The sequence below is a fragment of the Hippopotamus amphibius genome, chromosome 7 (assembly GCF_030028045.1).
Source record: "Hippopotamus amphibius kiboko isolate mHipAmp2 chromosome 7, mHipAmp2.hap2, whole genome shotgun sequence".
In the NCBI taxonomy this organism is placed as follows: Eukaryota; Metazoa; Chordata; class Mammalia; order Artiodactyla; family Hippopotamidae; genus Hippopotamus; species Hippopotamus amphibius.
The window spans coordinates 25,162,950-25,185,773 of NC_080192.1; the positions used below are offsets into that span (position 1 = coordinate 25,162,950).

Sequence of the window (22,824 nt, forward strand, 5' to 3'; positions counted from 1 at the left end):
AAGTCTAAGGTTTTACTTTAATTCTTGCTACTTATGAACCCCTGCATGCACTTATGTGTGCACCCCCAACCACAAAGCGAACTTTAATAAAATTTTCCCTTTTCAAACCATGTTATGGCAAAAACATGCAAGCAATCAAGAGGTTGTAAATAAATATCACAAGGCAAGTGTTTCAAGTTAAAAATACTTGTACGGGCAGTATATGATTTTCCCTGAAATGCTTTACAGGTGAGTCATAGCACACTGTGTGTTTGGGTGATCCTGGCCACAAGCAACTGTTGCCCCAGCTAATCAGAAAGGTGGCGGAGTCCGGGCATAATGCACACTTGAATGTGACATTTTAAAAACCTGCCGAAGAAAGCCCTTTCTTTTGGTTGCAAAGACTATGTAGAGACTGTGATAGTCAGTGAGTGTGTGAAATGTCTCTTTTGGTCTAAGCTGTCATTTGGCTTCTCCAACAGTACACTGATAACAATTCAGAGATGCTCCTTCCTAAGAAGCAGAAACGTTCAATTAGCCGGAATTTGGGGGTTGACTTCCTTTTCCTTCTTTCCCTCTCTGTTTTAACTTTTAAAATAGATAATTTTGCTTAAGGTATTCATAATTAAAATGACAAGCTCAAATTAAAGGATTATATTATGTAGCCAGGACATTAATAGGTGGATAATGTTTGTCATTTTAAGTAATTTTGAAACAAAGTCTGTTGGACCTTTGTTTGGGTGGAAGCGCATGTTTCTTTAAGAAGGTGTTTTAGTTCACAGATAATGTTTAAAGGTGCTGTTAGTGGCTGCCACACTGTAAACATTCTCCTGTTAAACAAACAGGTAACTACTATATAAGCTGTCATAGGTAGAAGCATTCAAGAGGCAGAGAGCATGTCAAAGCTTTTGTGTCATTTGGAGGTTTAGAGAGTTTTTTCTTAGGTACATTTACCTAATATTAAAAATAGATCTTGCACATCTGAGCTCCAGTAGTCTCTAGCTTTGTCTCTCTAAATGAGATCCCATTGTACACTGATTAAGTGTCTCATATTGATTTTCCAAGGGAGTTTGTCCCTTCATGTTTTTGTCTTAAAAATATAGTAGAACTCTACAGTTCCTCCTTAATGCATTCTCATAAACACATTAGATAATGCTAAGGACTGAAGTTATATTTGAAAGACTAAATTGACTGATGCTAAAAACATTATTGGTCTTTGGTATTATGTCATGACTTCAAAAACAATTGAGTGTATTTCAAAAATAGAGACTATTTAGAAAGCAACGTATTTGAAAATGTTTAGGCCCATTATCTTTACCCCAATGTTTCCACTTTCCTTCCTCTCGTCTTTTACCCGGTGATTTTATTTTCTTTTATATGAATTTTACATCTGAACATGAAACGCACATGCAGATACACACACACACATGCGCACATTCACACACTTGCATATGCAAATAGTATAAATGCAGAACAGTACTCATGCTCAAATTTGGTAGAATTTCCTCTTAACTGAAAGCCTTGGGCAATATGGGGATAACCTGACTGTTAAAGATGGACGAGGTAGACAGAAGAGCTTTCCAAATGGGTTTGTCTTGAATAACATATGCCTTCCTATCTCTAGGACTGAGCGGAGTGGCTGGAGTGAGTTCCCGCTGTGAAAAAGCCTGTAACCCTCGGATGGGAAATTTGGCTTTAGGGAGAAAACTCTGGGCAGACACCACCTGTGGTCAGAACGCCACTGAACTGTACTGCTTCTATAGTGAGAACACTGATCTGACTTGTCAGCAGCCCAAATGTGACAAATGCAATGCTGCCCAGCCTCACCTGGCTCACCTGCCAGCTGCCATGGCAGACTCGTCCTTCAGGTTTCCTCGCACGTGGTGGCAGTCTGCTGAAGATGTACACAGAGAAAAGATCCAGTTAGACCTGGAAGCTGAATTCTACTTCACTCATCTAATTATGGTGTTCAAGTCCCCCAGGCCGGCAGCCATGGTGCTGGACCGGTCCCAGGACTTTGGGAAGACGTGGAAGCCTTACAAGTACTTTGCAACTAACTGCTCAGCTGCATTTGGCCTGGAAGATGATGTTGTCAAGAAGGGAGCTATTTGCACTTCTAGATACTCCGATCCTTTTCCGTGCACTGGAGGAGAGGTAAGGGCACACATTTAACTCTACACTGTAAGTAAGGTAGAAAAATGTTACCAGCCCACATTTTTTTAAAGCATGAAGATTACTTGTAGCAACATGAATGAAATTAGAATTTCTCATAAGCTTTATTTGTCATAAATTATTTCTCACCCTTAGACATGGATGTGTAGTCATTCTCAAGCAGGTTGCCCACTGGCTAGGTTTAAGTCACAATTCTAAGATTTTAATTTTTTCATTTTAAGAAAGAGTAGATATGCAACATGATCATTTTACTTTAGAGGTTTAAGAGGCTACTGACTTCTTCAGTTAGTGGGGCTTCTTACTATACTTATGACGGGGCAAGAGTTATGGAGACAACCTGTTCCTGGAGCCCATGCTAGTATCTTCCTGAAACTGTTAACATAAATAGGAAGTAAGTAAAAACAAAGCCAAGGGAGAAAAATAATATGTTTGTGAGAATGATACTTTTCTATAACAGAGGAGTTTTATTGTTAAGATTACCAAACAAATGAAGGTAGTTTCTCTTAAGATGCAGAAATTCTTTTTGGACACACATGCACATCAGTTGCAGCCCAGGGTCCTGGGTCTATCCTGGGTGCAAGACCATCTCAATATCATTCTGTAAAACAGCCTCCTGAGTTACTAGTTCAATTTCTGTATGGAATGTTTACTCTTTGTTTCATATTTCCCCCTCCTGTAAGGGGGAAAGGTTTTTTAAACTTATATGGATGTACCTAGAAAGCCGTCCCCCACTGAGACATATGAAAACATGGAGTTGAGAGACAATTGGGTAAAAGCAGATTCAGAGAATAAAATACCTTCAACGTGTAGATCAAGAAATATCAGTGCAGAAAAAAAGAAGAGAATACAGTATTTCTAATTCTAATACATGACACAAACACACAGAATAGATAAGTGGTTCTCAACTAGGGGTGATTTTATTACCACCCCCCCCCCAAGGGATATCCGTCAATGTCTGGAGACATTTTTGCTGGGGGTGGGGTGGGGTGGGGGGACACTGTGGCATCTAGTGGATGGAGGCCAAGGAGGCCACTTAAGCCTCCTACAGTGTGCAAGACAGCACCCTTCCCACTCCAGTTCCCAAAAAAGAATTGTTAGCTCAAAATGTCAATAGTGTCAAAGTTGAGAAAGGCTGGACCAAGTGTTAAGCATATCTCCAATGCATGCATTATAATGGCTACAGAGACTAAGATACTCATTCTTCTAGCAGTCATTTCTATAACTATTCACAGACTTTCCAGATGACTATATTCAGTAAACATTCATTAAGTCCCTACTATGTGTCAGGCACTGTACTTAGTGCTCCTAATTCAGTCTTTGGTTTGGGGGACAGAGGTGCTTGCCAGGGACTTGATGGAAAGATTGGTTTGAGTACTTCTTCCCCCTACTGCCATAGACACATATGGACTTTTGCCATATTATCCAGCTACTTCTTCCGTGTATACTCTGCAGACCAGGAACAGTCTGCACCAGTGCCAGTCTGCTGCACCAGAACCAAGTAGGATGTGGCGCAAGCAGCACATAGACTATTTTCCATTCTTATTCTTCTTTCCATCCTTCCCTAAAGTTGGCTTAATATTGTAAACCTGAATGCACCCTGTCATGATGGACATTTTAAAGATACCGGGACAGGAAAAAGACAGATAAGCTAGACTCATTGTTTTCTTCTGTGGAGAACACTTTGTGTTGCAAACAAATGAATGGCTTGAACTCTCAAATTGCTTTGGAATCACTCCACAGGCTCATATCAGTTCCCTACATCTCAGTGCTACTGGGCCATGTGTATCTATGAAGTAGCAGAAATAGAGTTTCAGTAACCAGATGGCAGGCATGCTTGCTTAGCAAATATCATACTGAATGTATTACAGTGGCCCAGCAATTACTTAGAGATGACTAAAATAACATTTATTCAACCTATAGCAGAGCAAAATCTTGTCTTCTTTAAAGCCAAACTACTTATTGTCATCAATGCGTATATCAAATTTCAAGCAGATAGAGACTAAAATTTATGTTAGATAGATCTTTCAATGTGTAATCACCTTTTATATCCAGTTAAAAAATTTTTTATTGTAGTTGTTACTTCAGCAGACATATTTCAACGGCAAGAAAAGCATCAAGTGCCACCTAGTTCTCTCTAGAGCATTATTTGCAAGTGTACATTAAACCATCATAGAATTTCTTCCCTTCAGAGACAGGTTTGGGAACGAACCTTTCCCTCCTGAGTTAGAGAGTAGAAAGTCTTCCTCAAAGATAAGGACCAGAGGAAGCCTCCCTGGAAATGATTATTATCTACTTCTCCTATGTTACTTTGGAATATAAATTAGTGCTGAGCTACAAATTAATTTTGCAGTACAACTCTGTGTCATCAATCACTATCTTTGAAAACTGAGTGATCAAAAAAATAAGCCAATTAACCTAGCATCATATAAGTAGTCTCAAATTTCATTTACTCCTCATTTATAATACTATAGACCTGTATCTTTCTCCATTCTATGTAAGACTTCTCAGGCCTACTCTAGGTATTATCCTACTACTCAGGCTAACGTAAATATATCCCAGACTTAATTTTTGTTTCCACTGTTCATTCTAAAATATTTCTTTGGGCTTTTAGGGCCTTAGAGAGTCCTGTAGTTTCACGTCTAAGAAATCAGATACATCCATCTTCAGAGTAGAAGGCACCAGTCATCTGAGAGAGGACTTTAAAAATATAGGCCCAAAAAGTCTACCCAGAAGGATACTTTTTAAATCCACTACACAGAAACATTCTAAACTGGTCAGCAGTTTCAAAGAATGGCTATAGTTCTCCTAAAATGTGTCTCCTTTACAGGAGAGGAGACTGAGGCTCACAGGTAAGGATTAGTCACCCAGCAACATACAGTTAGTTATGTGACAGAGCTAGGACTAACTCACTAGTCTTCTGACTTTAAGCATAGTATTTGTTTCATAAAACCATGTCTTCTCTCCATTATTGACCGCGAAGAATTGCTAGCAAAGAGATACGTGCCTTTCTCCTCACTCGCCCTCACATTTGCTATTCATTTGGGTGTGACACGAAGGTAAAAAAGACTGTGCCAAACAGCTTTGTCCTGAGCAGGAATGTCCTCTGAGACATCAGTGGTGTGCTGGGAATAAAAAGTCCCAGGGCCAAACTAGGTTGGGAAACACTGACTGGGTTTAACAAAATTAGGCATTTATAAATACGTCAATATTCTCATCATGTGTCCTGTATCTCCGAGTGGGAAGTGTAGTATGGGACATTCCCCAACTTATTTGCCCATGCAACCCTCTTTTTGCAGAACTCCGATTACTATCTTTCAGAACGCTAGAGATCCTCAGAGCACAGCTTGGGAAATGTTGGGGTGGAGATATTAAGTGCTTCTAAAATCCTGGTAAAAGGCACAGACGGGGGAGATGTTGTTCAAGGGGTACAAAGCTTCAGTTATGCAAGATGAACAAGTTCTGGAGATCTAACGTACCACAGTATAACCATAGTTAACAGTACTTTATTGTGTACTTGAAATTTGCTAGGAGGGTGGATCTTGAGTGTTCTCAACACACACACTGAAAAGTGGTGACTATCTGAGGTGACGGAAATGTTCCTTAGCTTGAATGTGGTGATTATTTCACAATATGTATATCAAATCATCAAATTGTATACTTAAATACACACAATTCTTAATTTTCAAATATACCTCCATTTAAAAAAAAAAAAAAGGCACAGAAAGGCCTGGTGCTTGGCATGGTACTGGGAATGGGGCTGGGCAAGGGGGAGATAGAAAACAAGTAACTAAGTAAAACATACAGTGTGCCAGAGTGTGATAAGTACTAAGGAGAAAATAAAACAGGGTAGGGGATGGGGAATGCTGGTGGCAGAGGGCTTGCTGTTTTTAAAACAGACTGAAGGATTTGTGTTTGACGGAATAGACAGTGACAAGAACTCTGAGTTCCTGGTAAGTTTTCATGAGTGAGCAAAATCTGTGATTAAGGGTCCCATTTCTTTCAATCTGTTGATATGGAAAAATGAAGTTGTGTACTAAAATGACTGCCATTGGTAAAAATGCCCCTTGCTAGTGTTTCTTAGAATGAGAGCATTTGAAAAGGAATCTGAATGTCATTGATGGAAAAGCACATGACTGATGAGTAATCCGAAGCCTGAAGAGAGTTAAGTGACTAGTCTGCAATTACTCAGCTGAAATTCCTATTTCCTGACTTCTAGCCCAATGATATTTCCACTATACTAGTTTGAAATTCCTTTGTACCAAGCCGTGTAGTGTGAAGGATACAAAAACTACATACATTCCTTTCCTTCGCAGTCCTTACCGTCTAGTGGGTTAGAGATTAAACGTGATAATTTATGGACTGATTTATTAAATAATATGAGATAGTGCATGATTAATTCCCAAGTATGTCTTGTAAGGAATATGCCTTTCAAGGTCTGAGTGTTTGTTTGTCTCTTTAGGCCATTGAAAAGGATTACATTTCAATACCTTGTGAGAAAGTCAGTATGGCATGGATGTGCAGAAAATGATAAATTAATCAGGTTTTTATAGGTATTTACATGTATAATGTGCTAAGCAATAATTAGAATTTTTGAACTGAAAAGATAAAACAGAGTAATACATGAGTAGGAATGCTTTCTGAACACTGCTCTTTGGCTAGCTACTTGTTCCCTTCAATCACTGAAATGTGCTTGTGCCTGTTTTTTCAGCAGCATCAGTCGTGAGTCAGGCTGGTAGTTCTTATCTACTGAAGCTTTCCCTTTTCCCATACACCAGGCATTCTGTAGAGGTCTCTGCATCCCTTATTTTCACAAGAACCCTGTTCATTGGGTACCAGTATCGACCCCATTTTACAGACAAAGTACTTGAGACAGTGAGTCAGAGTAACTTGGTCAGAGTAAGTAATGAGCTAACATATGCCAGAGCTGGGATGATTAGCTTGCCTTAAAATGATTTATATGATTAGGTTTTATTATAACTCCAAAATTAAAAACAAAACAAAACTAAAACTAAATTGCTCTGGTAATTATTAAACCGTAAAACTTACAGTTTAATTGACAGTTTGTAATATGGGTATGTGAACTTTGCATAATAAATTTAATTTTTTTTTTACATTTGACAGAAAAATAACAAAGAAAGACTCTTTCCACTTAATGTTACCCAGGATCATTTAAATTAAACTCTATGGGAATAAGTATTATAGTTCTTCAGTACCATTTAGCATACTTTTTATTTGATTGGTTTGTTTTTGGGGGGAAAGAGAAATACTTTTTATCTAGTTGGTAACTGCTTTAAGTAATTTTTCTAAGTTATTATTAATGTTATGCTTTGAAGCATATTCTCAGCTCTAGTTTTGTTGAGCTTTTTTGAAAATAAAATGTTGTATATGTTTGTTTAGAGTGTTTCGATTATCCACACCCTGGGGCAACTCCCTTCCTGTAGGGCTGGGGCTAGAGACTTATAACAGCACATTAAGAAAAAAAAAAAAAACCTTTAGTTTAAGGCAAACCCACAGGATGGTTATCAAAATTATTCAAATCTACATTAAAAATTAGAACCCAGAGATTAAATCAATAAACTTTGATTTATTGATTTCAATGGGTAGATTTACCTCCCCAGATACCTTCTTTCTAGTTATTAAAAAAAATCTGTTTCGCATCTGCTTGGTGTTCGTTCTATTTGATGGTTTATCTTTGCCAGTATTTGGTTGTAATATTTTGGAAACTTTGAGAGATCAGATTGCAAAATGCCACGTTAATAACTGATGATTCATGTTGAAAAAGTAAGGCCAGACAATGAGAAACAGACACCTAGAGGTCAGGTATATCTGGGCATACAGGGTAGCTTCCTACCAAGGAATGGAACACACAAACCAGGATGGGAATATTAGGGGTTGGGGGTTCTGAAAGATGAGGAAAATGAATCATGCCAGAGAACAGGGAAGTTATTACTGCTGATCAGTAATCAGGAGTGTCTGAAAAGTCATTGAATGTAATCACTCTCTCCTCTGCATTCGCATGCACTCCGTGTCACTCACATGTAACTGTAATATCATGCCCCCATCTCTTCTACTCCTGCAGTGTTCACTTCTTGAGGAACTTTGTCTCTTCTTTCATTGCATTTGCTCTGTGGCTCCCAGACCCCTCAACTTCCACACCTAGCACAGATTCCCCACAAAGCATAAATGTCCAAAGTATATTTGGACAATACTCCAGGACAGTGAGGAGGCTGGTGCTGAATTGAATTATATGAAAATAATTGTAAAATGATAATACTATTTACTAATTGTGTTGGATGTTACACAACTCCTAAGTATCCTTCAAACTACTCATGATTTGTTCATTCTTCTTACAAATATTTATATAGTTTTTCTCCTATATGTCAACTACTTTAGGAGTTGGGGATATGGAGCAAAAAGTTAAAAATTCCTGCCCTTGAGATTACATTCTAAATGTAAGGTGTTAAACAAATTACATAAGTAAAAATATATGGAATGTTAGATAGTAATACATGTAAATTAAAAAAATAAAGCAAGTAAGGGGGTTAGGAAGTAGGAAGGGGGTTTTAAATGTTTAGACAGGGAAAGCCTCACTGGGACTTCTGAACAAGGACCTGAAGGGAAGCAGAAATGAGTCATGGGCATGTCTAGGGGAAAAGCAGAGGCCATGAGGAAGTCTGCCTCCTGCGTCAGGACAGTGAGGAGGCTGGTGCTGAAGCACAGGGGCTGAGGTGTAGTGTAACAGGAGAGGTCAGAGGTCAGAGAGATAATGGGGAGGTGTGGGAGATTATGTAGAGCCTCATAAGTAGGTGCCCAGAATGGCCCAAATTTACACCTAGATCACTTAAAGCCTGTTAATTATTCATAGCATCCCCTTTCACTCTCAAAGAGGTCCCAGTTTGGACAATAAGTTATTATAGAGTCATTGAGTTTTACTCTGAATGATATTGGAAACCATTGGAGGTTTAAGCAGAGGGGTGATATGGTCAATTTATTTATTTATTTATTTATTTATTAAAGATTTATTTTATTATTTATTTATTTATTTTTATTTTTGACTGGGTTGGATCTTCGTTGCTGAGCGTGGGCTTTCTCTAATTGTGGACAGCAAGGGCTACTCTTCGTTGCGGTGCACCAGTTTCTCATTGCGGTGGCTTCTCTTGTTGCGAGCACGGGCTATAGCCACGTGGGCTTCAGTAGTTGTGGCTCACAGGCTCTAGAGCACAGGCTCAGTAGTTGTGGCACGAGGGCTTAGTTGCTCTGCGGCATGTGGAATCTTCCTGGCCCAGGGATCGAACCTGTGTCCCCCCCATTGGCAGGCAGATTCTTAACAACTGCACCACCAGGGAAGCCCTGGTCAATTTATTTTTAACAGGATTTCTCTGGTTTGTGGGCCAAGGAAATACCAAAGAGGGGAAGCAGGGAGACCAGCTAGAATGCTGTTGCAATAATTCAAGCTAGATCTGATGGTGCATGGACAGAAGGTAGCAGTGGAAATGGTGAAAAGTGGTTGAGTTCTGGATCAATTTTATGGATAAAGCCAACAGCATCTGCTGACAGGTTGGATGCAGGGTGCGAGAGAAGGAGAGAAGTAAGGATGTTTTTAGCCTGAGCACCTGGAAGAATGGGATAGCCAATTACTGAGGTGGAGGAGACTCTAGAGGGAGCAGATTTGGAGAGGAATGCCAGGAGCGCATATGTGGACACGTCAGGTATGAGTTGCCTGTGAGACATCCAAGTGGAAATACTGAGTAGGCAGTTGGATCTGTGAGTTTAAAGTTCAAAGGAGAGGTCTGGACTAAATATATAAATTTGGGAGTCATCAGTACAGAGATGATATTTAAAGCCACGAAACTGGATGAGATCATCAAGGGAGTGGGTGTGGATAGAAAAGAGGAAAGTGCAAGAACTGAGCCCAGGGGAGGATCAAAGTTAGTCCACTGATGCTGCCATTACCAAACACACTTGCAAAGGCCCAGGCTTATACAAGAACCAGTCTTACCAATCTGCAGGTCCAATGGTTGTGTAAATAAGCAACAACATGAATTCGAATAACATTGACTTGCCACAGGCAATACAGCAGGTACAAATTCCAAAATGAAAAGTGAGAAGGAAGGCACGAGAGTTGCAGCTTTAGGTTTGCAGAAAACAAACCAAAACAACTAGGGAGAAGGGAGGGACTAATCAGATAATGAATGATGTTACAAAAGGGAGAGGGAAGAGTATTGAAGGAAAAAGATACCTTTGAAGATACCATGCTGAAAGAGAAAAGTTGATCTTAGGGCTTTCAGATTTTAAGGGCCTCGCATTCCATTTTATCTTTTAATTAATTAATTAATTAATTAATTAATTTACTGGCTGGGTTGGGTCTTTGTTGCTGCACACGGGCTTTCTCTAGTTGTGGTGAGCAGAGGCTACTCTTCATTGTGGTGCATGGGCTCCTTATTTTGGTGGCTTCTCTTGTTGCGGAGCATGGGCTCCAGGCACACGGGCTCAGTAGTTATGGCTCATGGGCTTAGTGGCTCTGTGGCATGTGGGATCTTCCTGGAGCAGGGATCTAACCCTTGTCCCCTATATTGGCAGGTGGATTGTTAACCACTGTGCCACCTAGGAAGTCCCTCCATTTTATCTTTTTTTTTTTTTTAATAAATTTATTTATTTTATTGGCTGTGTTGGGTCTTTTTTGCTGTGCGTGGGCTTTCTATTTTTTAGTTGTGGTGAGTGGGTGCTACTCTTCGTTGTGGTGTGCGGGCTTCTCATTGCCGTGGCTTCTCTTGTTGCGGAGCACGGGCTCTAGGCGCATGGGCTTCAGTAGTTGCGGCACATGGGCTCAATAGTTGTGGCTCACGGGCTCTAAAGCGCAGGCTCAATAGTTGTGGCGCACGGGTTTAGTTGCTCCACGGCATGTGGGATCTTCCTGGAGCAGGGATCGAACCCATGTCCCCTGTATTGGCAGGCAGATTCTCAACCACTGCGCCACCTAGGAAGCCCCTCCATTTTTATCTTGACTCATCCAACTTTTAATCCTTTTTTGACCCAAAATTCGAGCTATAGGAGCAATTTTTTTGGAATGATTCCAAAAAAAGTCGGTTTAAAATGCCCTTCAGCTATCACAGTATTGGAAATTAAATTAAAATATAGCCTTGTACAGATTTTTTCTGCTTAGTGTGTTGTGAAATTGAATTTGCAGAATGTGATGGAGAACATCTAAAGCAACGGCGCTGTGCAGTTAATCCCATTTATGTAAAAGTATTTACACTTTCACAATCTTGAAAAATATTAATGTTTTAATTAACGTTTACTGTATTAATGTTTAGTTGTTCTATTAAAGAGGAGAAGAGAAAACAATCATTTAGAGATCAGGGTAGAATGTGCCCGTTTCTATATTGGGCGTTTTGCATACATCTCACTTTATTTCTAAGAAACTAGGTCTTTTCCTGGATGGTTTGTCTTGTTAACAAACAAAAACAAAACACCAACCCTCTCTCTATGTCATATTTCACTTCTCTTGCTAACTTTCCTGTAACTGACAGAGGAACAGAAGTCTTTCAAGGCATCAGCTATGTTTGCCGATGTTACTTCACACTTCATAATCCACAGTTCCTAAAACAAAACAAAAAAATTATGGAAAACACTCAGATGCTTTCTGCATGACATCATGTGTGCTAACACTCTCCTTCGGCAGCTACTGAAAAAGGTTTCAGTGTTTTAAAATTAAACTGAAGAGAGAAAATTTAATCACTCTCTTATTCTGTTTAATCTCCATTAAGAATTCGTGTTTCTTTTTATTTCAGCCAACCTGACCTCTCTGAGGTCTTTGAGGTTTTCCATTAGTTCCTCTTGTAATTGATGCCCACATTTTTCTCATATCCTGTGCCCCAGTGCATAACCCTCTGACTCCACGCCCCCCTCCAAGTACAAAGCAAAGGTAAATGGAGGCCACGGCAACCAGTGCTCTCTCAGGAGCACTAGGCACCTCACTCTCCAACAACCCCCGTTGCCCATTCCAGCACACCCGAAGGGGGCGGACACTGCACTCACCCTGTTGTGACAGCAGCTCTCTCTCTGATGATCACCAAAGTTCAGCACAACACAGGCCCACTGGAGGAGCCTTCCTGGGGCTGGGGGTGCAGCGAACAGATGTAGTTCGCAAAAGCAAAAAGGTGATTGTCAGCTCCTGCTCCCCAAATCCCTACCTCCCTTTCTTCCCAGATCATCTATCAATTCCTATTTGTTAACGTTGGCCATTTTTCTTTCTAATTTTTACTTCTTCCCTTTAATAATCTAGTTATGTCACATTAGGCCACTTCTTTTATCTCTTTTCTTGCCCCCAAATATCTTTTTGTCTGCAAAAATGGACATAATTTTCTCTCTAGAATCTTCTATCAGTTCTCTCAGCTCCATTGCTCCCCTTGTCTGTCCATCGCATCCCAATTCTATATCAATTTTACTGTTCACCTTCTTGCTCCTTCAGCTAAACAGTTGAACGCTAATGGGAAAAATAATAATACAATTGTGCTGAGAGATGCCTCTACAAATTTACGTTTTGCAGCCTGAATTTGCCCCTCAAACTTCCCTGGAAATCCTTTGCTCCTCAGCTCCCTTTCATCTCTGCAGCGACTCTTTGAATGTGTCTTCTCCTCTCTCTAAGACCCCTCCTCACACCCACTGCTTGCTCTCAGCCAAAGGGCTTGTCTCTCACCTCACTGAGAAAATAAAAACCTAAACAAATAGCATCACTGTCTAACCCAGAAAGGCCCAGCAAGACAAAAACTAAGATTCATTCTCGATTCCTTTCTCTCCTTCACCAGCCTCGGTCATTCGCCAGGGCCCGTCCCATTCTGCTCCTGGAGTCTCTCTTGAGTACGTATGCTTCTCTCCATCCCTGCAGCTACAGATGGTGGTGCAAACCATTTCTATGCATTATTGCAATGTTCCCCTGAAGGTTCTCTCTATTCTGTCTTGCTTGTTTCCCAATCTATTCTCTATACCACACTCTGAAGGATCTTTGTGAAATCCAAAATGTCACTTCTCTGCATAAAACCCTTCGATGACTCTCAGGTTTCCTCATACTGTAGTCTGCGTTGTTTACTGTGGCATGCTAGGCCCTTTCTGAATGTCTGCTGCCTCATCCTCATCACTGCCTCTTACACCCCAGCCTCCAGGTCCATCTGCCCAACTACCTGTATTACCCCAAAGTGCCATGCTCTTTCTCATCCTCTGACCCTTGCACACATGCTTCCTTTTCCTGAGATGCTCCTCTCTTCTGCTCCTCTCCCCGAGTCCTACCTCTTATCCACTTGGCTAAGTTGTCACTCAAATATTTTTTGGATGGATGGATGAAAGGATAGATAATTCCTATTCATCCTTAAGGGCTTTGCTTAAACTTCACCTCTTCCCAAAATTCTGGGTTAGGTGCACTAGGTCTCTGCATCACACATGTGCACCCTTAGTACCTGCTCACCTCTATCCTGGCATTTATCACATTGTTTTGTGAGCTCCTTAAGGTGGTCCAGGTCACACTTTGAGAAACACTACCCTTGCATCTAACATGTTGCCTGATTACTAGCTATTTATCAAATATATGAACCCTGAGGCATTATTATGGTTAATATTATCTACAATAACTATTTATTACCTTTTGTTATTTAAAGCATTTTTATGGCAGAGTACCTGGTGTGCAGGCACACTAAACAGTCTGTTTGAGAGAGGACTTGCCAATTGTCTATTAAGTTAGCCATTTAGGATGACAGATCCTAAGGCAGATAGTTGATTAGTACAGTCTCTCAACAAGAACAACTTCATAGCTTCCATCCCTTTGCAAACCCAAACCACAGGCTCTATTTCTAATCTGCAAAGGCCTGGCATAAAGGCTTGCAGTTTAGAGGGAGAGGTGCAAATCTATCAACACCTCTTAGAAAACAGTGGAAGGTACCTGTAAAGGTTAACTGGGGAATTCTGTTTAGTTTTTCATCAATATCATTGGAAATGATTGAAAAGAGGGCCTCATGCTTCTGCTTCTGCATTGCTCCCAGCTGGGCTTCTTTTCACAATGCTGTGTTGGGTGCAAAGGTGATTCTGGAAAATAATTGCCTTGTGACATTGCCTCTGGATAAGCCTATGCAGCTATTTGATTCACTCAGATAAACTGCCAAGCTTGTTACTCCCTCTCCCTAAGAACTGCTATTTCAAGTAAGCCAAATCCCACTCACCTGCATTTCTAGAGTTGGGAGGAGAAACTAGCTTTGAAGAAAGAGGTTTAAACATTCTTTTCTTTGAAAAACAAACAAAAACAACTTAAAAATATAAAACTTGTAAGCTATGTCTCTTTCCTATTACCTAAACTTTATTGTATTATATTCCTGCCTTCAGGGAGTTCACAGTCTGACTGGGACTTTTAAATTGTTGTCTTTAAAGTATAAAAAATATTTGAAAGGTAGAGAAGGGAATTCCATGGAAAAGTGCAAATATAAGAAGAAAGTCAACCCTCAGAATGGTTGGAGAGTATGGAATGGTGGGGAGTGGAGAAGAGAGAGGGATGAGGGAAGATGAGGCTAACCCTGAAGGCTCAGGTCTGGTTATACAGGGTCTAGTGTGCTAAGTCCTTTGGACTCGATCCTGTGGGTAGCGGAGATCAATCAGTAGTTCTTCTGGGTAAGGATAACATAATCAGAACTGTTTAAGAAAGACAACTCGGGGAACAGTGTGAAAGATTGAGTAAAACTGATGAGATTAAACTTAATAGTGATAAATTCCTCTTTTCAAAAATCAGCTGTACTACCACCAAAGAGGTGTGACTTATCAGCCATTCATGTGAAAAAGACCTGAGGGTTTCAGTTGACTGTAATCTCAATGTGAGTCAACAATACATCATGACTGCCAAAAAAGCTAATGCAATCTTAGGCTGCGTTAGTAGAAGAAAAATGCTCCAAACAAAAGAGAATAGTCCTTCTGCTGTGTTCTCTAATCAAAGCATAGCTAGAATTTTATGTTCAGGTCAAGATATTCCTATTTAGAGAAAGCTGGGCAGAACTGGTGAGATCAATTAGAAACCTCATTATATAATGAACAATTAACTTGGGATATTTCGCCTATGAGAGAGGATTTATGGATGTTCAGGAATTGCTAGCATTCTTCAGATGTTTGAAGAGGGATTAAATGGACTCTGATGCTTTCAGAAAGCGAGAGTTTGACCAAAGAAAGACTTTCTTAAAAACTGGATGTGTCAGCCACTATGGAGAACAGTATGGAGGTTCCTTGAAAAACTAAAAATAGAACTACCATATGACCCAGCCATCCCACTCTGGGCATATACCCATAATTCAAAAGGACACATACACCTCCAATGTTCATTGCAGCACTATTTACAATAGCCAGGACATGGAAGCAACCTAAATGTCCATCAACAGATGAATGGCTAAAGAAGATGTGGTACATATATACAATGGAATATTCCTCAGCTGTAAAAACGAACGAAATTGGGACATTTATAGAGACATGGATGGACCTAGAGACTGTCATACAGTGTGAAGTGAGTCAAAAAGAGAAAAACACATATATTAACACATATATGCGGAATATAGAAAAATGGTACAAATCAACCAGTTTGCAAGGCAGAAATAGAGACACAGATGTAGAGAACAAACATATGGACACCAAGTGGGAAAAGAGTGGGGGGCTGGGGAGGAATGAACTGGGAGATTGGGATTGCCATATATACATTACTAATAAGAAAAAAAAAATCAAATTGTACACTTTAAATATATGCAGTTTATTGTATGTCAATTGTATCTCAATAAAAGTTTCTAAAGAAAAAAAAAAAAAAACAAAAAACTGGATGTATCCAAAAGACAAAGTGAGATCCCTTGACTTTCTCATCCCATGAAATGTTTCTGCAAAGGCTGAATGAGCCTCTGTGAGAGATGTTACAGAGAGGATTTGTGTACAGATTTGAAGACTTGTCTCAGGACCCCTTAATGTCTCATCCACCTCTAAATACATGGAGTATGCCGTACAGTGAGTAAATGACTTAAGAAAATTCTTTATATCCAAACTACTCCAATAGCAGGGGTCCTGGGTTGGATACTGCTTAGCTACTCACATCAGTCTTCCTGCTAGCTAGGCAGGAGCCTTCAATTTTGGTGTAATATTTTTAGGGAGATCTCATTTCTTGCAAGGTGAGTGGGTCCTTCTTAACCACTGAACATAAGGAAGTCACTTAACTGCTAAAGAAACAGGTGACAGGAGAAAAAGAAATGAATCCCTACTCTCTGAGGCTCTGTTTTGTATGAATAGATGCTATTTTATCTATAGCTTATATTACTAGATGCAATGTGGTAGCATAAGTGTAGGTGTTGGAGTCCCATATCAGGTCCATCACCAGGTTCTCCAAGTTGGTTCTCACCTCCACTGTCACCACTTGAATTTAAGCTCTCTCATCTCACACTCAATCCTCTCAAGTATCTTAAATGGCTCTCTTTAATTTGGGGGTCTTAGACTCTTCATTTATAAATTGAATCAGTGTGACAAAGGGTAAAATAAGGCACATATAAATGTGTTTTATAAATGGCTAAGTACTGTATCAATGCTAATTATTATTAATAATAATATAGTTCAATGACATTATTAGTGAAGTGCGCTTTTGGGCCAGTTCATCCAGTCAATCAGCAAATATTTGGATGCCCACTATGTGTCTAGCACCATCCCAGGCTCTGGGGACACAGTAGTAAACAAAAATAGACATAAAATGCATTCTAAAGCCCAGGCAACTGACTTACAAGTAAATTTTTAGAACACAAACCACTTGTAAGTTAGGGACATCCTGTACTAACACTGGTTAACGGTCCATGTTTTTCAAGAGCGTCAAGGGTCTACATTTTTGCTTAGTGCTTTTGGACAGATATTTAGTTAGAGAACACATTAGTCTTAGTCACTTCATAGTAGATAAAGTGAATATAAAGAATTATATACTTTTTATTAAAGCAGTAGCCTAGTCATCTTCACAAATAGGCAAAAATAGACCAGAAGGAGTTAGATTTAGAGAAGAAGGAACAAATCAGATGTACAAAGAACAATTCATGTCTCTTCACTCCATATTTAGTTCTACATATCTATTGTGACGCTATAAATTCTTTTAAAACTATATTATGAATGTCAAGTACAAGATAAGGAACTAAGTTTTTAAAGATATTTTTAGATGGCAAAGTTATGTTAAGACACAAGTATGAGCTTAAAGTAAAACTTCTTATCAAAACTGAAAAGAAAGTATCCACCTACACCTTGTTGATATTTCAGACTCAGGGAGGAATTTCCAAGTGATTCTAGTAAGAGCTTGCTCTGTAGTGAACTCAGAGTGAGTGAGCAAAGTTCAGTTCCTGGCCCTGGCCTGGATTCCCTATTTGAACTTGCCTTTATTCTTTTGCTAAGGATAGATACTCTTTGTGATTTTGTATGGTAAGTTTGTTGTTAAAATTAATGGTTTTTTAAAACAATATGCTTGAAAAAGTCTCTCTTGAAGTACAGTTAAAGTTAGTCAGGGAGTTACAACATGTTCAAAAGATTATCAATTTGAAATACTGTAACCAGAACATGTGGAAAACACCTGTTTTCCAAGAACTTTACAAAACATGCACCAGGCACACTGTGGAAATTCATGGGCCAGGAGTTCAGTGATGTATTATTTCTGCTTCTTTTTAGTTCTCCTTTTGAAAAAGCCCACTTGAGAAAGCATTTAGCTACCTCTGGATGGTGTAACAGGTGCTGTAAGTGTAACCAAAAGGATATGTTACTTGTGGAGCTGGCCCCTGGTACTTTCATCCTCAAAGGCCATTTTCATCTCCTGGTCAGTTTCCAGCAAGTCCCCTTCATCACTTCAACGGCTTATGGAGACGAGGGGAACCAATTCTGTTCATATGTAACTACTGAATATTTAGACTGCTGCAGCCTCCCCTCAACCCCCCTTGGTTACCTCAGCCTTACCTGCCAGTTTGCCTATCAGGTTAGTTGGTATGTAACCAGAAATATTATTTTCTCATGAACTAAGTAATACAATGACAGATGCTATGGAAATATGCAGATAATATCACAACATTCTATTCAGACATAGAAGTGACTCCTTCCTTCCCTTCGCCACCTCCCAAAATAATGACACGGGGACTGCAATCTTGCCTTCCTGTTTTACCATGATTGTAGGTGAGTGCTCAGGAGGCTACATAAATAATATTCTCATAGTGAATTCATTTTTTTACTTTAATACCACTGTCTCCATTCATCAACTCCATTTCTTCCCAAATAGCTGTATTAAAATACTATAGGTGTTTTAAAATCCTTAGGTTATTCCTGAATATTCCTTAGGTTACAGAAAAACCTTTGAAATGCATTTGTACTGAAAAAGAACTGGAAAAAAATGTTCAGCAGCAGAGGTTAGAATTTGTTTCACATCTTAGAGGGGAAAATGTGAGACAATAGTGCCATTGGTAGCTTACATATATAAATAAAACAGAGGTCATTTGCTACCTAGCCAGAGTGGTAAATAGTCTAAAAACTATGTGATATGAGACACTGTAGATATTTTACTTAGAGAATGAAAGTTAAGTTCGTGGCTGCCCTTAAATATTTGAAGGACTTCCTTATTGAAGTTAAAATAGACTTATTTTGTGTAGCTCCAAGATCAGTATTAGAAATTACAGCGGACAGATCCTAGCTTAACACAGAGGAGCTTTTTGATAATTAGAATCGTCAAAAAAATGAAACATGCTGCCTGATGAGGGTGTGGGATCTAGTAGAGAACAGATGGGTATTCTAGAGGAATTTCCAGCATGGAGAAATTTGGGTTAAATGGTCTTATGTGCTCTTCTGATTAAAAAAATTTTCTTTTCTATCTGTTTTCTAACACCATTTTTGACAGAGCTCACTCAATTTTCAAGAATGAGGGAACAACTGAAATCCAATGCATGATTGAGTTTTCTTTCTTCTTCAGTTTTGTATCCAGAGTACCTAGCACAGTGCCTGATACAAAGTCTCCTCAATAAATAATGGTTGAATGAATAAATAAATACTTCTTTTATTAAAAGGCTTAATGTCACATAGACCTGGGATTTTATCTTATTTAATCACAGCTCTGTCATCACTCGAAACAGAAATGACACTGCTGATAAGAGACACAGTTAAGATTTATATTTGTCAATCTTGCAATCTATCTGGGTTGGAAATGTCTCTTTCTTATCTAACATATGAGAAAGAAACATTTTTAGAAACTGAAATGAGATTTAATTTGTTTCTCTTTGGAGGTCAGAATTTCTATTATGGGCTTTCAAGCTCTGTTGGCTCAATGGCTTAAACATCCTGAAAATTCTGTACTTCCAGTTCTTCTCTATAAATCTCTACTCTGCAGCAGAAGGAAACACAGACTAATTTTATAGTATTTATTGTTTTCAGTCTTTACAAATCATATAAATTAGGGATACCAGTCTTTCAGTTGAATTGATTGTACTTTACTACATGTAGGTCAAAGTAGAGAAAATAATATCTACTTTTTATCTTTTAAGCTGGTTTGCTGGTTTATTTCTGCGAGTTTCTCTTCCTAATTCAGCTTTCAGCTCTCTTCCTTAATTAATCCTTGTATGTCAGACTAGAACGGTAATGGGAAAAGGTATATGGGATTCATCTCTACTGGGAAAACTTCTCATGGTGGCGATCAACACCTATTTTTTTTTTTTAATCTCTTTATTGGAGTATAATTGCTTTACACTGTTGTGCCAGTTTCTGCTATACAACAAAGTGAATCAGCTGTATTTATACATATATCCCCATATCCCCTCCCTCCCACAACTCCTTCCCACCCTCCCTATCCCATCCCTCTAAGTCATCACCAATCATCGAGTTGATCTCCCTGTGTTATGCAACAGCTTCCCGCTAGATATCTATTTTACATTTGGTAGTGTAACACCTATCTTTAAGGTCTCCTACAAGTGAAGGACAAAGTGGCCCTATGCTACCTATTACCACAGTAATAGCAAATATTTGTCTGTGGTTTAGGGAAAGTCAGGAGGTCCCTTTGAAGTCTATTTGTTTGGTAGCCAGGATCTCCCCACCAGGGTAACAGTGTTTAAAGTTTGATATATTTTTTAAACCTTAAGCAGGACATTTTGGTTGCTCCCGATTAAGTCTCTCGAATGAAAAGTTGAAAGCACATTCAGCATAGGTTTGCATTATGGAAATCCTCTAATAGGCACACAAATGTTCAACAAGAAAGCTACTTTTAAAGTCAGAATCAAGGACCTACTGGATAGCACAGGGAACTCTGCTCAAAGTTATGTGGCAGCCTGGATGGGAAGGGAGTCTGGGGGAGAAAGGATACATGTATATGTATGGCTGAGTCCCTTTGCTGTGCACCTGAAATTATCACAACATTGTTAATCGGCTATACTCCAATATAAAATAAAAAGTTAAAAAAAAAACAGTCAAACTAATTGCCAACTGTGGTTTTCTACGGTACGCAGTTAGGGAAACTGTTTATTTTTAACTTATATGTATATATGCATTTTTATAAGGAAGATTAATTGAGTGGATACACAGAGGGGAATAAAAATTTTAAAGCCTTTAACATGAAAAAATGGCTCAAAGTTTTTGCCACAATGGACAATTTTACTGGCATTTGGTCTTGTTAGTGTTTAAGAGTTGTCTTACTCTTAAAGAGGAGGATAAATAAAAAGAACTATGTATTTATAGAAATGTAGATATAGTAGACTTAGAGAATTCTTCTGGATATTCATGGTTTATCTTTTCCTTAATGTGGCTAGGTTTTGTAAATAAAATGGAGATCTAAGGATGACTCTTTTAGTGCACTTCATTTAAAGGAATATCTCAATTGCTGTGTTGCAAGAAAATTCACTTTTACCATGTGCACAATTTTACATTCTGCATTAAAGTACCTTGACATTACAATTAAGTGACTGAGGCCTAGAAGAGGATAAATAGCTTTGTTCTGATCTTGTTGAATGATAACAGGGCCAAAGTGAAATCCTAGGAACTTTTAATTCAGTAAGTGAAATAGCTACCCAGAGCTACTGTAATATCATCTACCTTGAACAAAAAAAAGAAAAGAAAAGAAAAGAAAAAAAAAGTATATCTGTAAAGGTTTCTGCTCCTTAAATACTGAGTACACCTCCAAATACAACAGATTATAGAAAGCAGTTTCTTTTGCAAGTTTCATTTTCTCAAGGGAAAAAATCTCAAGTAGAATCCTCTGCCCTTGAGGAAGGAAGGGGAGATGGGTGGGGAAGGAATAAAAAAGAAAGAATAATTACATTTAAGTATTCAAATGGATATTAAAGGCAGATAGTTTTTCCTTTTGTCTCACTTCTGACACTCTAGAAGTTGCAACATCTTAAAAGTTAGCAATTTGAAATGGGATTTCTGCTTCTGCTTGTGAAGGATTAACTGCTGTAGGAATTACGTTCCCTCATTAAAAAAAACTAGAAAACTAGGAAAAAGTATATGGTAGAGTTATTTCAGACGTTGTCCAACAGGCAGCGCAAGACTGATCTCTGGAGAGGACACAGACACGCCAAGCCCTGGGACTGCCCGGCTTACTGACGGGGCATTGCTAAGGCCTGGCACAGGAAGGGGAACTGAGAGTCCAGTGACCTCACTGACGTGAGGAGATGAGTGCTCAAGGAGGCCACGGCAGCTAGAATTTGTGGGGAAGGATACTGGGGAAGAGGAAGCTGTGTAAAGAGAGAAGTCCAGAGATCTGTCCAAAGGCCCCCTCAAATCTTTGGCTGAATACTGAGCTGCTTATGTGTGCATGAAAATTCTACAAGAGTGGGGAGAGAACCGCTAGAATGTAAATGTGAGCTGAAAAATTCCTAGTATTCCCACAGGGCTGAGAATAGTACATGTTCCTGCCATCCAAAGTGGAAAGACCTCATAATTCATAGGCACCGGGAAGGGTTCCCAGAAGGGTCCTCAGATGGCCTTATCAGTGGGGTTAAAGCAGCTCTAGAATAAAGAGTAGACTGGATTCACCCTAACAAAAAGATTAAACTGACCCCAAGTAAATTAACTACAGAACAAAGTCTAACCATTCTTAGAGAAATGTATCAAAATCCAGCAACCAACAACATAATATTTACAATGTTCAATCAAGATTAACAACCATGAGGGGACTGCCCTGGTCATCCAGTGGTTAAAAATCCACCTTCCAATGCAGGGGACGTGGGTCCAATCCCTGGTTGGGGAACTAAGATCCCACATGCTGCGGGACAACTAACCCCACACGCTGCAACTATTGAGCACACGGGCCACAACTGGAGAGCCCATGCTGCAACTATTGAGGCCATGCACCACAACTAGGGAGAAGCCCATGTGCTGCAAGGAGGAGCTGTGCACCGCAGCAGAGGATCCCGCATGCTGCAATGAAGATCCTGCGTTTTGCAACTAAGACCCAACACAGATAAAAATAAAAAAAATAAATATTAAAAAAAAGATTAATAACCATGAGACTATGACTCCTGACCAGAAGAGAAATCAATTAATAGAAACACACCCAGAAATGACACAGCTGATAGAATGAATGGATAATGGCATTAAAGCAGCTATTATAAATATATTCCATATGTTCAAGAAAACACAAACATTGAAGATAGAGGAGATTTTTAAAAAGATCCAAATGGA

General features: G+C 39.2%; 1 protein-coding gene across 2 annotated transcripts in view; it reads left to right on the forward strand.

The window, feature by feature from the left end:
* The window catches only part of NTN4 (netrin 4), a 116,084-nt gene that overhangs the window by 1,864 nt on the left and 91,396 nt on the right, over positions 1-22,824 (forward strand). For both annotated transcript variants that reach the window (XM_057743024.1, XM_057743025.1), the window contains exon 2: positions 1,604-2,133. In XM_057743024.1, the coding sequence (XP_057599007.1) occupies positions 1,604-2,133 (530 nt within the window). The remainder of the gene's footprint in view (positions 1-1,603; positions 2,134-22,824) is intronic.